The following is a 14,878-nucleotide window of genomic DNA, read 5'->3' as shown; positions in this document are numbered from 1 at the left end:
GTTCCCCATACGAAATTTTGGTATAGGTATAAATATAGGACATTCAGCCTTATGGATTATATGCATGCAAATGATACTACAAACTCAATAATTACTAAGATTTTATATATAGCTTATCTTATTGAGAATTAGACTCAGGTAACGTCACTTCAGCCCTAGATAAGGCTGCAGACATGTGAATAGTATGGCACAGCTCAAGCTGCCGAACTGGAGCTAGCCATACCAAAGCAACCAAACGCAAACCAGGCCGTGCACTGAAACCCAAGAGACTGGTAGACTCCACATGGAAAGGCAGAGAAAAAAAAAGACGAAAGAAGTGCCCCTACTTGGTCTAGAATCAAGTGTATTACATGGATGTTTAGGATCTGCATCAGGCACCAGCAAGTCAAGTTGTACTAACAGCAACAGTTGGCCCATTCAGACATTTATACAGTATGAGATTTACTGCAGCCAGACTGGTCAAGTTTAAAAAAACTCACTATGCAAAACATAATATGTGTATACAACATAGTGCTGTAAATATGAAATAGTATTAATACTTGGGATATGGAGGGAAAACATACTTTACCTTCCAGAAACCACAAGTGTTCCATCATCCAGCAAATATTCTTTCACATTCTCTGGAAGGGGAAGTATAACACTGGAAGAGACATGAGAATTTCTTTAAACATTACTTGTTAAAATAATAACAAGAGTTGCATAAAGATAATTTGTTTTTTTAATAGAACATACCTCAATAACAGTATGTTTTATTCTCTAACACTATGAAAAAAAGAAAACTTTTATCTTTCTCTTCTCTCACCCTTTCCCAAAAAGCAATGCCCATTTTCACTCCAGGGAAGTAGAGGAGAAAGAAGCAAAAATTTTAGATGAAATGCATAAAAATGCCCCACTCCTTCAAAGCTCTGAGGAATTCAAAGAAAGAGTGTGCACAGCCAGTGAGGAGGCAACATGTTGCTCAAACTAAAGGTTCCCCTTCCAAGATCCAAACCAAAATTTGCCTATACCACTCAAATGTTCCAAAAATGCAGGACTATCACTAAACGTACCAAAAATACGCATGTGCTAAACACTAAAAACCATAAAAGTTTAGACGTTTTGATTACTAAAAGCTTGATAGCAGCGCTTTTTGATCCAACAGGGCAACAATCTTGAGCTTGACTTTCCTGAGTTACTGGTAGTTCTCGTAACCAACTTGTGACCTGTAGCAGCACCTTAGAAACTGCAGGAACTGCTACAGCTTCCAGAAATACAGAATAACACGATGTCAGCCACTTGGTCTAAGATGCATTCAGCCTCAGCTTCTTTGAGCAACCAAGCAGGAACAGCAGCGATGTGGCTGCTGGGCCCCAGTACAGAGTCCCACCAGGAGAGCAGAGAGCACAGGGGTGCCCGCCCTGCCCAAAACAACCCCTCAGGGTGTAGGGACAAGACCCCAGCTCCTGGGACTCCAACTTGATCAAGGCTTCCCAACATCCACCCCAGCTCTGCCCCCCCCCCCGAGATCCCCTACATCTCACCCAGCCGTGCCCCAACACAAGCCTATCTCCAATCCAACCCAACCCAACCCAGCCCCACATGCCTACCCACCCAGACGGCTCCCCTACACCCCCCACACCCGCTTCTCCTGGCTCCTGACACGACATAGGCCTACACCCAGCCCAGCTCCACACCGTCGGGGCCCGTCCGCCCCCAGCCCCACACCACGCCCTTCACCTGCGGATGGTGATGGCGCGGAAAAGCGGGTACCACACAGAGAACTGGCAGTGCACCACCTGTTCCTTCTTCATCCTCCCCCTCGACTCGACACGGCCCGGTCCAGTCCGGCTGGCCCCGCTTCGCCCCGCCGCTCCCGGAAGCTCTCGCTCGGCCCGGAACCTCCCCACGCAGCTCTCAGCGCCACCCGATCCCCCATCGGCGTCACACACAGCGCAGCGCCACCCGGCCCCGCCTTAGCGGCGCACACGCCTGCGGCCTCGGCTCGCCTCGCCTCAGCCACGGCCGCATCACCGCTGCGCGGTGCTGGGCCCGCCGGCCACTTCCGACCTCACCGCCCGCGGCAGCGGCTCCCCTCAGCTGCCGAGCCGCTCTCCCGACCTCGTACGTGTCGAGCGGGGGGTTTCCTAGGCGGTTACATTGAAAACACGGGTGGCCTTAGGGAAGCTGAGGGTGTTTTTCCCGCCTGGCAGGCTTTGCTTTCTTGCTTTGCGTGTGTTTGGGTAAGCGTGGCCAGGAAGTCGAGGGAGGGGATTCTGCCCCCGTACTCCGCTCTGGTGAGACCCACCCCCTGCAGTGCTGCGTCCAGCTCTGGAGCCCTCGGCACAGGAGAGACATGGACCTGTTGGAGCGGGGCCAGAGGCGGCCCCAGCAATGCTCCGAGGGCTGGAACGGCTCTGCTGGGAGGACAGGCTGGGAGAGCTGGGGGGGTTAGCCTGGAGCAGAGAAGGCTCCGGGGAGACCTTCCTGCAGCTGCCAGGACTGAAAGGGGCATATGAGAAAAATGAGGACAGACTTTTTAGCATGGCCTGTTGGAACAGGAGAAGAGGTAATGGTTTTAAACTAAAAGAGGGTAGATTTAGTTTAGATATAAGGAAGGAAGAAATTTTTTACAATGAGGGTGGTGAAACCCTGGCCCAGGTTGCCCTGAGAGGTGGTAGATGCCGCATCCTTGGCAACATCCCAGGTCAGGTTGGACAGGGCTGTGAGCAACCTGCCCTAGTTGCTGACATCCCTGCTCATGCAGGGGGTTGGACTAGATGGCCTTTAAAAGTCCTTTCCAACCCAAACTATTCTATGATTTCGTCTCTCCGGCATTGTAATGGAGCTCTACAGCAACAGAGCTTTCTCTCTTTCATCAAGCAGGACTGCATTTAATTTTATATTGGGGAGAGTCAAGTAATAACTGAAAAATAAGTTCTTTTTAAGCTCTGGTTCTGCCATCGTCTCTGTGCCTGCGTGTCCCCTGCATGGAGGGCAGAGTTGTTTCCGTCAATGCTTTCCTCGAATGCTCTCACATTTGCTGTTTGAGGCCGTCTCTCCAAGTCCTCTCACACATCAGTTGTCTGGAAGGTTGATTATAATATGGAGATACTGCTAACCCTCTTCTGCTTATGCAAGATAGTTGTTGTTGTTGGCTGTTCTGCAGGGCAAGAACCTGTTATTTTCCCAGTATATTATCTGGTGCTGAGCAGGTCATCCATGTTCCTAAATACCATGACAAAAATGAAACGTTTTCTCCCACTTTTTCCCTCTGTCCTATCAACTTCTGCTAATTAATTGATTTTGTTGCTAGAATCATGTCGCTGAAATGGAAGTGCATTGACTGATGGTAACAAGTTTAAAGTGATTTAGGAGCTTTTAGTGATGTTTGTCTTCAGCATACGTATCTCAGCGTGCTGTTGCTTAAATCGTGCACAAAACACTGCCAACGTCCCTTTTGCATTTTCTTTACAAGAAACCCTGTATATTGTTTTATCTTGAGCTTGCCTTAGGACACCGTTGCTGAGCTTTGATGAAATCTGGTTGCTGTCAGCTGGGATGTGTAGTTTGGGTCAGAGAATACCTTTTCAACAGTGATTTAGAAAAGCTAACCCTTCTATCATGACTTAGATAGGTTAAGGTAAAGCCCTAATAGCTTGGCTACTCTCTAAGCTGATTCACAGGCCTCAGTTGGCTTAAGATTTTAATTCCTGGGAAGGATAATTTGGAAACTGTAGAATGGTTGGACATTGCCTTGAAGGGAAGCCACTCAGTAAGGCAATAAACAATGGGAATGAAGTTACACCTTTTATAAATGGTATACCTTTTTCAGTCTGAGTTTGACCCCCACATAAAATAAATGGAACAAGTAGCATGGTTTGCCAGCAGCAGCCTGTGCTACTAGCCACCAAATCATGAGAGAGGGTACAAGCGGTCCAAACTTCCTCCCTCCCCCCCCCCAATTTGTAGTTGAAGTGCTGTTGATTCATGCTAAGGCAGCTGATAAATGTGGACACTGACATATTCTAAAATTACACTGATAAATATTAAAAAAATATATTTATAGAGTTCATGTAATCGTAACTCAGGTTCCCAGGCTGCAGTGCAAGCTGTGTTGCATTTTTAACTTAAATGATGCAGCAGTAATTTTATGAGATAGAAGAACCTTCCTGTCTGAGAGCTGCAAGGCAAGGTCTATTCTGAAACCTAACATAGGGCTTTAGAAACATAACATTGTAGCATTAAGTTTAATTTCAGTTGCAGCTAATTTTATTTATGAACAAAAGGTGCTGCCACCTTTAACAGTATGACTAATGTGAGATACCAGAATTGTAGCCTTCATTTAACCAAATGGTATTTCAGCAGAAATTCTCACTTCTACGCAGTCAACTGAATTTGGAAAAAATTACTTTTTTGGTGGAACTTTTTAAAATGTTACTCATACAAAGAGTTATTGCACCCACTTGTGGAGGAGATCAAAACTACAGAAGCTGAGATAGATGAGTCTTCCTCTCTCTTGTTTTCATCTATTTTAGATTTTAGTGATAATTCAAACCACTGAAGCTGTATAATTTTTGTTATTTTAAATAACAAAATTAATTGAATCTGTCCACTGCAGTGGAACAGCTGTATTGAAAAGAGTTCTGCCATGAGATGAGGTTCTAGTATGTATTTGTAACTGATATAGGTAAGTATTAATACTGTTATACAAACCATTACTATAGCTGCTTGTGGGATTTAGGATACAATTGTGGTATTCCACGTTTGAGAAAGATACACTGATACTTGCAAGCTTACGTAGAAGGATTAGTATGATCAAGGGCACAGGATTTCCTGCGAGTGGAGACTAAAAGAGGAAGACTTATTCAGCCCGATTAAAAAAAAAAAAATTAACAAGGATATGGTTCACTATCTACTCTCTTGATATTGTATTGTCAATCAAAAAAGGCTATAATCCTTTCCAAACATAGGAGGTGAATTTGTTGTAGCTAGATATGTGAGGTTTTTGTTTTTAAAGCTATATACTTCGGTCATCACAGAGAGCCTCCTTTGACTGTTTCCTCTGGATGACCAGGAACCTCTTGGAATTGCTATGCTGGGCTGTGCTGCCTTTGCATGAGTTTGGTGGAAAGGTTGATCTTTTATAGTCACAGCAAGAGACCATGGCCATTGTCCAGCTACGGCTCTTAAATCCTAAGTGAAGAGAGTCTGAAACGTTGCTGGCTCAGGAACAAATGGGTAATAGCTAACTGAACTGACGTGGGATAGAAATGAAGATAAGGAAGTGAGGTTCTAGAGAAGGTTTTCATACAAAGAGTAGTAAGGTATATAGTATGCTATATATAAAGTAAATCCACGTAGTTTTAAGATGGAGCTTCATCGCTTTAAGAAAGGATTATGGAACATATTTTTGAAAGAACAGAATAGGTTTCAATAGGTCAGGGCTCCTTTTCAGGACTTATGTTATATAAAAACAATTTGAACATTTACCTACTATGACCTACTTCATCCAACAAGGTTGTCTTAAGACTTAAGAAAGAGCCTTCCCAGTGTATATACTGAGGAAATGGATTTATGTACGTTAGTTTTAATCCTGCTGATAACAAGAAATATTTTGTACCACCCATTCTTTTAACTACTTAGTGGAATTAAATGCAAATCTAATACGTAAGAAAGCTGATTGTTGCTGCACGCTCTTAAGTGTTTCACAAATGTGCAGTAGATGTTATAAAAGGATAAAGATGAAGTAAAAAATGAAGTGCTAAAATTGGGTATGACAGAGAAGGTGATCACTCACTTCTGGTACTGTTCATAGCTAGACACCCCACAGAGCCCTATTAAACTGTAGTTGAAATCAATGGAAAGATTCCTGTAGAATTTGTGGAAAGTTTACTACCATCAGCACTAAGAATGATAGAGATCTTTAAGATTATCTCATCTCTCCTGGTGTTTAAACTGGTTTGTTTCTTTGCACTGTCTTTTTGCTTATGATTCATGCTGATTTTCAGGACTTCAGTATTACAACTTACTATCAGAAATGAGCTTTCTGTGCTGAGAGTGCCCCCATAGCTCCACAGTGAGACAGGGGACTAACAGTGAATCTCTAATGCATCGTATTTTTCTGCTGCCTGGTGTGCCTTTCAGCTAGAAATGGATTGAGAGAGTGAGTGGACAATCATATCTTCCTAGGGAGCATTAGGATGGAGGCTGAGGCATTGACCTGCAGGTGCAAAGCCTTGCTTTGGGTATATACACAACTGCCTTTTGCATGGTGTTAGCCACATCATTCCCAGCAAGAGAGACTGATGTGCTTTGGTCACGCTAACTTCACGTGCCACCTAGACTTGCAACACATAGGGGACTTTTTGACATTGTTTTTTGGGGGGAAGGATTGAGTCATTTACGTATTTGTGATGTGTGTAAGGTGGAGGTAGGTTCTAGTTCTGGTAGCAGACAATTTTTACCACTGAAATCCTCTTGATATAAGGGGTTTTTTCCGCTTTCACAGTGGAGCGTGTAGTCCTCTTGTGGTAATGCTGTGTTGACAGAGCACTTCACCCAGATCAGAATGAAACAATTTGACTGAAATGGATCAATTTTGTCCCTGTGTGTGTCTGACCTTTGAATAGTTAAGGAGGGTGTCTTCAGCCAGCATGGCTACTCGGCAGCTGATAGGACTATTACAATTATGTAAGTCAGGGATTATACCCAAACTTCCGCTTCTTCTTGAATTATTTGACTCTGAAACCATCGGGTGGAGCTGAAAATGTGAATTGCACTTGCCATTGTATGTCCCTAACTTTCTCTGCCAAGTTTTATCTGTTAATTTAGAATGCAGAAATGAACCTTTTAACTTTACTCTAAAAGCAAATGTTGACTTTGTTTTATAGTAATCTGGACTTTGCACAGGAGGGGAAAAGCCTGACATTCCTGAAAATGGCAGCTGAAACATCCACAGAAGTTCCAAAAACTGCTAGACAATCCGTCCTTAAAGAAGAGGTATAACATGCTTGGTTTTGACACATTTTGTTCTTAAATAACAATTATTTGAGACTGATTAGAATGTTTGTGAGTGCAGAGTAAGAAATTCTATAGATGCTGTATGTTTGTAAAATCTATTCAATAGACAAAACACTTCTTCCTGATGGTCAGACAGTTTAAAAAAGGAGGCATTTCTCTTTGTTGAGATAATCATACAAATTGTCAATGGGGAGAGAGATATCTACAGTGTTGCATTATTTTAAGCTGCTTCTGTTTTTTGGATTTTGCAGCTGTTTCTTGTATTGTCTATTCAGGCTGTTTTCGATGTTCAGAAATAATGCTGATACATCTGAGAGACTATACAAATCAGTGGATCATGAAACTCAGCCTTGTGTTCCAGTCCTTAAAGATGATGAACCACTAAGAGTTGCCTTAACATTTATGATTGTAGCTTCTTTGAAACTTTCTGAAAGGGTTTGAATTTAGGTAATTGCTGTTCCACAGACATTAGTAAGGAGGTAGTAAGATTTTTTTTTAAAGTACTGTGTTCGCATCTTCAGAGAATCAGAAAACGTCGGGTCCTGAGGAGGGAATTTGGAGGGACTTCTGTGTGCTTATTAGGAGCACTTTCACCATAATTCAAACTGCCTGTATTTGTTTCTGCTCTTTTTTAAGTGAATTCTTGAAAGTTAATCTTTGGTGTTAAAGGCAGGTTTGGCAACAGCGTCACACTGTTGTTATAACACAAATGTAGTTTCTTTTATCCAGCATTCTTTCCTTGGAATGAGCATAGTGTTGTAATTTCTTTAGGTTTCAAGATACAGAACTTTTTCAGGAAAGAAGAGACTCACATTATTGTGATATATTTATGGCTTTTCCCCTTGGGTGGTCTTTTTAAAATGAATATTTCTCAAGCATAAAGTGTTTCCTTTTTGTAAGCTTTTTGTGTTTTCTCTTAAGACCTATGTTTTTGCAGGTAACATTTTCTTTTATTTTCTTTTTTTTTTTTTTAATAAGGCCTCTTATTCTCCTTTGCAATATTGTACTTTTTGGTGTCATTGGAAGTTTGCAATTAGATCTTACATATTTTAAGCTATTTAGTTTTTTTCAGTCATTTTGTGGGATTAATACAGGAGAGTATTTACTGTGCCTCTGCTAGTGCCCCTTATGTTGAAGGTGGCTCTGTAACTCTTCAGTCACTACGTGGTCTGATGTTGGAATATCTTCTTCTGTGAAAGTAGCGGCTGATCTTATTTCTTCCTTCCTGTTTCTGGGAACCCACAGTCAGGTTGTTGTAAGCAAAAGCAGATGTAATTTGCCCATCAAAGTAATAGATAAAGAAATAAAAATAACTCAGTTTAAACTGAGTATGGTCAGTGCAACACATCCTGCAAAGTGTCCTTAGGCCCTAAATAGGGGATTTCACAAAGCATAAGTTATGCTACTGGGCCAGCTTCTGCAGGTTTTAATTGTGTGGCTGATGAGACACATGACAGTAAAATTCTCTTTTTCTAAAACAGCACTAGAACTTGGAGTAATTATTTTTCCGTAATAGCTACAGGAATGTTGCTGCATGTTTCTGCATGTATTCTCATGCTGAGATACTGTCTTCAGAGGATACAAAAATAGTTGTGTTGTTTCTCCCCTTAGACCCCAAATATCTTTGAGATTAATCTTACAATGTATTTAACAGAGACTTCTTTATTTTAGGTAATTGTAGAAAGAAAATGGTTGAAGCTTGAAGAAACAACTTACACCGATCCCTTTGGTAAAACCAGGTAACTGCCTCTCTGGCATTTCAGATTCCTGTAATGGTCCCAGTTGTACAGACTAGCCCTAGGCTAGAGAATATGAGCATTACAGACCTGTTACTCAGCACAAGATGGGATCTATTCATTGTGCAATTCCTTTATAGTTTGTACTGTTCAGAGAAAAAAAAAAAATCTTGCAGATGTGCTAGCATGTGGGATCAGATTTGCCTTCTAAATTCTTTTGGGCACATTGGACCCTGGTTTACCTTGGATTTTCTGCTCCTTGTAAAGATGCTCTGCGGAAGCAAGTTCTAGCTCTGCAATTAGGCCATGATGATCACAGAGTCTATCCCGTGGCTTTTCTGGTTCTTCATCTTAAGGGCTGCTTTTTCCCTGCTGATGGTGCTGGACCTTGCATACTACTGACAAGTTACACAGAATCACAGAATCATTAAGGTTGAAAAAGACCTTTCATCAAGTCCAACCGTCAACCCAACACCACCATGCCCACTAAACCATGTCCCAAAGTGCCATGTTTACATGTTTTTTTAACACCTCCAGTGATGGTGACTCCACCACCTCCCTGGGCAGCCTGTTCCAATGCCTGACCACTCTCTCGGTAAAGAAATTTTTCCCAATATCCAGTCTAAACCTCCCCTGGCGCAACTTGAGGCCATTTCCTCTTGTCCTATCACTAGTTACTTGGGAGAAGAGACCAACACCCACCTCACCACAACCCCCTTTCAGGCAGTTGTAGAGAATGATAAGGGCTCCCCTCAGCCTCCTCTTCTCCAGACTGAACAACCCCAGTTCCCTCAGCTGCTCCTCATAAGACTTGTGCTCCAGACCCCTCACCAGCTTTGTTGCCCTTCTTTGGACACGCTCCAGCACCTCAACATCCTTCTTGTAGTGAGGGGCCCAAAACCGAACACAGGATTCGAGGTGCGGCCTCACGAGTGCCCAGTACAGGGGCACGATCACTTCCCTACTCCTGCTGGCCACAATATTGCTGATACAGGCCAGGATGCTGTTGGCCGCCTTGGCCACCTGTCTCTTGCATATTAGCTGGTGGATTTTTGTTTTTTACGCATCCCATTGCTGCTTTTGAGAGAGAAGCTTGTATTCCCCATGTGCTCAAGTAACTGAGCTGAGAGTGCACAATAACTTACACTGTAAACCTTACTCAAAAGCAAGATAAAAGATAGAATGCACGTGGTCTTGTTACAAAACCGTTTTTCAAAATCTGACATGTTTTATATATAAATTGCTTTATCTTTCACTTGTCCAGGATCACTTTTATAAGACTTGCCTGTTCTGTGACAATCATTTATGTCTTTCTCTTATTTTTAGTGATCTTAAACAATATTAATTAATTATTTTTCTCTTTCCCTTCTTTAAGTAGGCAAAACAAAATCATACTACAGACATTTTATAGTTCCGGTACATGACAGAGCTTGCCTGAGACCAGCTGTCTTCTTATGGGGCCTCACTGTGTGATGGAATATTTTGCTTTTAAATGACAGCAGCAAGGGTAGAAGATGACTTACAAATAAAATGGATATTGTTTATTTTAATGTATTCATTTGTTCTTTTCTTTGTGTTAAACAGAACTTGGGAAACTGTAAAACGTACTGGCAACAAAAAGGGTGTTTCAGCTGATGGTAGGACGTTGGTGACTTTTTTTTGTTGCATTTTTTCCTGTGAAAGTTCTGAAAAACTCACAGTGCAGAGTTAGAGCTGATCTATTTCTGAATGAATAAGGATGCAGGACAAATAGCTCAGCAGAGCTTGCTATACCCCTGAGCAAGCCTGTGCTAATGAGATGCTAACTTCAGTGCTGAAGAATCAGAACCTTACTGGTAGGAGTGTTTTCCCAAGATCATTGTATTTGCTTTAGAACAGTGGAGTAATTTTAAAGACACAATGGATGCTGTGATACAGAGTGGTTCACAGACTGGTGAATTGGGTCTGCTGTTAGGGGCTAGGGATACAGTTCTCTCGGCAAAAGAGGGACATGATTTAGCTGTGAAAGAAGTATAGGAGCAGGTTCCATACAGTGGCTTCCAAACGGGCTCTGCAGGTGAGAGTGCCCTTTCCTAGTTACTGGCGGGCTAAGGCTCGGTCTTGCTTGGTATATCTGCCTCTCGTTCCTGTTTTGGGCTTTTAGCTCTCACTGCGCATGATGTAAGGAGCTTAAATTCATAGTTCAGGATTCTGGAGCAGGCATCTAAAAGTTTTTTGTTTTAATGATTAGAGTAATTGTCCTTGGTTTCCTTTCCAGACCTAGCACTAAATACTCACTTTCTGCTATACTGAAATACTATGTACTCAAGTCTTCTGTCGCTGCTTGTAGGTGTAGCAGTGATAGCAGTGCTACAGAGAACTCTCCACTACGACTGCATTGTCCTAGTGAAACAGTTCAGGCCTCCAATTAACAGCTATTGCTTGGAATTTCCTGCAGGTAAGTGACTGAAACATTAAGTCACATAAAGCTGATGTTTAAGTGTGTTTAGGTGTCCTTGGAGTGTCAATGAAGTAGCTCTAACTGGAAAACCGTGTGGTGGTCTCTGTAGGTCCGTGTGCTATTCAAAAATAATATGATAATGAAGAATACAAAATAAACACAGTTTATTTTAGCAGATTGGAGGCATTTTGCACAGTTGTCTGGTAGTAGAATTACATTTCCCTCCACTCCTCCTTTCTGTAAGAGCCAAAGCATTTGGCTTCTTTCCCTCATGAGAATATTAATGCCATAGAATCGTTTGGGTCGGACAGGACCTTTAAAGGTCATCTAGTCCATCTTCTGGGTAGGTAGCATGCTTCTGTAGATAATCGGATGAAGATACGGGTACCAGCATGATGAATCACGGAACTGGAATCCTTCCTAACACCTCAGTTTATCCCTCTCTAAAATTAGGGTAGTGAGGATGTTTCACCTCTTCTGTAAAGCTGGATTAGATCTCGGGATGGGTATTGCGGTTAGGTGCTAACTTTTTAATTGTTCTTGTGTATTATTTATCTCACAGGACTCATCGAGGAAAATGAGACTGCAGAAAGCGCTGCATTGCGAGAGTTGGAGGAAGAAACTGGGTACAAGGGGGAAGTCGTTGAATGTACTCCAGGTCTTTGCTTTTTTTTTTCCCCACCCAAAGCTAATTCTGTGTCTTACGGATACAAGATGCTCTAAACCAAAGGAAAAACTTATGCAGAAAAGTCCATGCAGATTAGCACAGAGTAGCATCCCGTGGCTGTACCAATGAGACTTTGGTTCTTGATGAGTCAGTTGCTGAAGTCCTGTTAAACATACAGGACTAAAGTAACAGTTTGATGTTTATAGGAGAAAACTTTGCTGTTAATTAAGATCCTTTACACAAAGCACTGATTTGGCATTTTAGTATAAAGGTCAAAATTGCTGGACTTAATGTGAACAACATCCATGGACTTAGGTAGAAAAAACAGCTGCATGATGCAGCCCGAGTGGAGGTCACCCGCATGTCAGCTGTGGGGAGGCGACAGTACTCGGGTTCTCCAACCGGAAAGAAGAAAGGAGAGAATAATTGGAGTAAAGCCAGAGATCCTTTGGAACGTGATTGTTGCCAATGCAATGCTTCCTACGTAAAACAAAATGGAGGCAAAAGGAGGATTATAAATAAAACTGGAGAAGGTAGGTGCAGCTTACGTACGGTTTCACGTAAATGTCATTAGAGTTGAGACTTGGCCCTTGATGATTGGGTACAACTGCATGCTGGGGACTGAGGGAGACGGAGACAGGTGACAGCAAAATTAGACTTTAACAGGCTCAGGAAGTCTGTAAGGGATTTCTAGTTTAATCTTCAGTCTGTGGAACAGAAAGTAAACCTAGCTGCTGAAAACAAGTCTTACAAGGAATCTGTAAAAGAGCTGAGAGTTACAGAAACATTTCTCTTAAAAGTTTGTTTTCACATGTTCTTCACAACTTTTCCAGCATGAATGTATGCCAAATACATGTTCTCCTATTGTATCAGCTACATTTCTGTGAAAGCTTTTGTTAAAATGTGCCTGACTTCTGCTTTTGAAAAATTAACCTGTATGTGTGCTTGTTGGCAGCTCTCTGCTTGGACCCAGGTTTGTCAAACAGCACAACACACATTGTGAGTGTCACCATTAATGGAGATGAGGCTGAGAATACAAGACCTAAGCAAAAACTTGGTGAGTTTTATACCATTTATTTGAAAATTCTGAGAAGATAACAAAACAAGGGGTTTAAAAGAACTACTCCTACCACTGCGTCTCTTCTGTCCCAGCTGATTTAGACACTGTACATCCTTCAAATCATACCCTGCAGTCTAGATAAGCAGAGCTGTGTTTCTTTGCTAAATTCACTGAGGAGGCTTGATGTTAAGTGTTGGGTGTTGGCACACCCAGAATGAGAAATTTAGGTGCCAAACTTCAGCGAGGGCCATAAGCCCTTGTGAACCTGGGTATTCCTCTTAGTTGTGGCTTCACCCTGGAGTAACTACAGTGTCATTCATGATCAGTCAGCTGTCAAAATGCTTTTTAGTTGTAAACTCAAGTGTATTTTAAAATCCTTAACTACTTTTTTTATTTTTACTTGCAGATGATGGAGGTACGTTATGTAGCTGTGCTCACAGTGACAGTAAGGTCAAGTGTGATCTTCATGTGGCAAGTTTGACTTAGAAAATGTCAGTTAAAACTTTTTTATTTGGGCTTCGTTAATCTCCTGACCGTAATCAAACATGCATGAGATGAGCTTTGGCCTAGACATGAAAATTCCTGTGAGGCATTATGGCATCAATTAACTTCAAGTATTGCACCTACAGCACCAGTATGTCAGGAAATACAAATTACTGAAAACACAACAGCTGTAGATGAAGCCCCAAAGACAGCTAATTCAGATCGACAGGGGAGGTGTAAGTCAACACAAATTCATCAAGAACAAACCCTTTGCCTTTGTGCTCTTTTGGTCTTCAAATGCATCTGCAGTCCATTACTGTACCAGCCAGTATAAGCCAAATGAAAGTCCCCTTCAACAGCCTATTTTCCATTCTCAGGAGGGAGAAGGTCTCCTATACAAAGGATTCTGATCCTCCATAGCTGTCGGCCACACTGTTTTTCCCAGCTCTTTCCCAGTTTTTTTCTGTCAAACCTGTTTTTTAATGACCTCAGTCAACTGCCTGCCCCTGTTTCATCAGCCTTTTTGTGGCAGATGAAGGCTCACAGCTTTTGGGTGGTGGTGAGCACTTGAGCCAGTTTGTTTCCCCTTCCACATTGTAAGAAACAGGACACTGAGTTGGACTTTCTCTACTGTTCGCTAAATTAAAGGTACATGAAATTCTTTTCTTCTCTCCTAGAATTTGTGGAAGTTCTTTCACTTCCAAAGAATGACCTACTGCAAAGAATTGATGGTAAGAGCTTTCTGACATGTTCAGTGCACTAACACGAGTTTCAAGAAACCCTTAGCTTCTCTTCTCATAGCTCCTCATGGCATTTCTCATCCTGGAATACTGTATCTTAGATAAACAAAAACCTGTGAGCAACTTGGCCAGGTAAAAGAGTCAGTGATAGTACTAGGTGTTAGCATTAAGAATTTGTATCCAGAGAACTATACACCTTCAATTTAGTAAAGGGCCTAAATTTATGTAGTGAAGTTTTAACAGAATCTTTTTTTTTTCCCTCAGAACTCATAGCAGAAGAACATGTTGCAGTGGATGCCAGGGTTTATACTTACGCATTGGCCCTGAAGCGTGCAGCAGAAAAACCGCTACAAGTCCCTTTTATGAAGTTCTAAAACTAGATGATGAGAAATTTAGTTGAAAACTGCCCAATGCAGATGGCTTAGAAGTGTAACTCTTCTTGTAACAAAGGTCCTTTGCTTTACTTGCAGAGCAAAAAAAAAAAAAAAATAGTATTTGTAGGAATGATTCTGATGTTTTTATCTGGAATTATGTAACTGACCGAAAGCATTTCTTCTAACTGCTCAATCTATCAAGCCTTGACAGAATAATCATAATAAAAATGCTGTTTAATTTTCAGAATGGCTTATTGAACATGGAAAACCTCTTCTGTGAGGACAGGCTGAGAGAGTTGGGGGTGTTCAGCCTGGAGAAGAGAAGGCTCTGAGGAGACCTTATTGCAGCTGCCAGGACTGAAAGGGGCTTATGAGAAAG

The 14,878-nt window shown here is 41.9% G+C and overlaps 2 protein-coding genes across 2 annotated transcripts in view; one reads left to right on the top strand and one right to left on the bottom strand.

The window, feature by feature from the left end:
• Nucleotides 1-1,926, bottom strand: part of CDC123 (cell division cycle 123) — a gene marked incomplete at its 3' end in the record, with an annotated part of 36,245 nt that extends 34,319 nt beyond the window's left edge. Inside the window, exons 1-2 of the mRNA XM_082014412.1 lie at nt 1,717-1,926; nt 569-640 (exon numbers count right to left, since the gene is read on the bottom strand). Coding sequence (XP_081870538.1) covers nt 569-640; nt 1,717-1,790 — 146 coding nt within the window. The 5' untranslated portion in view covers nt 1,791-1,926. The remainder of the gene's footprint in view (nt 1-568; nt 641-1,716) is intronic.
• Nucleotides 1,927-6,915: 4,989 nt separating this feature from the next.
• Nucleotides 6,916-14,878, top strand: NUDT5 (nudix hydrolase 5; the record flags this gene model as incomplete). Its single annotated transcript, XM_082005477.1, has 8 exons — nt 6,916-6,978; nt 8,671-8,738; nt 10,320-10,372; nt 11,065-11,172; nt 11,738-11,833; nt 12,798-12,899; nt 14,063-14,116; nt 14,390-14,878. 8 exons carry the CDS (start codon nt 6,916-6,918, stop codon nt 14,497-14,499), a joined length of 654 nt encoding a protein of 217 aa, XP_081861603.1. The 3' UTR covers nt 14,500-14,878.

The sequence above is a fragment of the Phaethon aethereus genome (genome assembly GCF_964289735.1).
Source record: "Phaethon aethereus genome assembly, chromosome: 1".
Lineage (NCBI taxonomy): Eukaryota > Metazoa > Chordata > Aves > Phaethontiformes > Phaethontidae > Phaethon > Phaethon aethereus.
The sequence above is the reverse complement of the archived record's forward strand: the minus strand, read 5'-3'. Positions and strand labels throughout refer to the sequence as shown.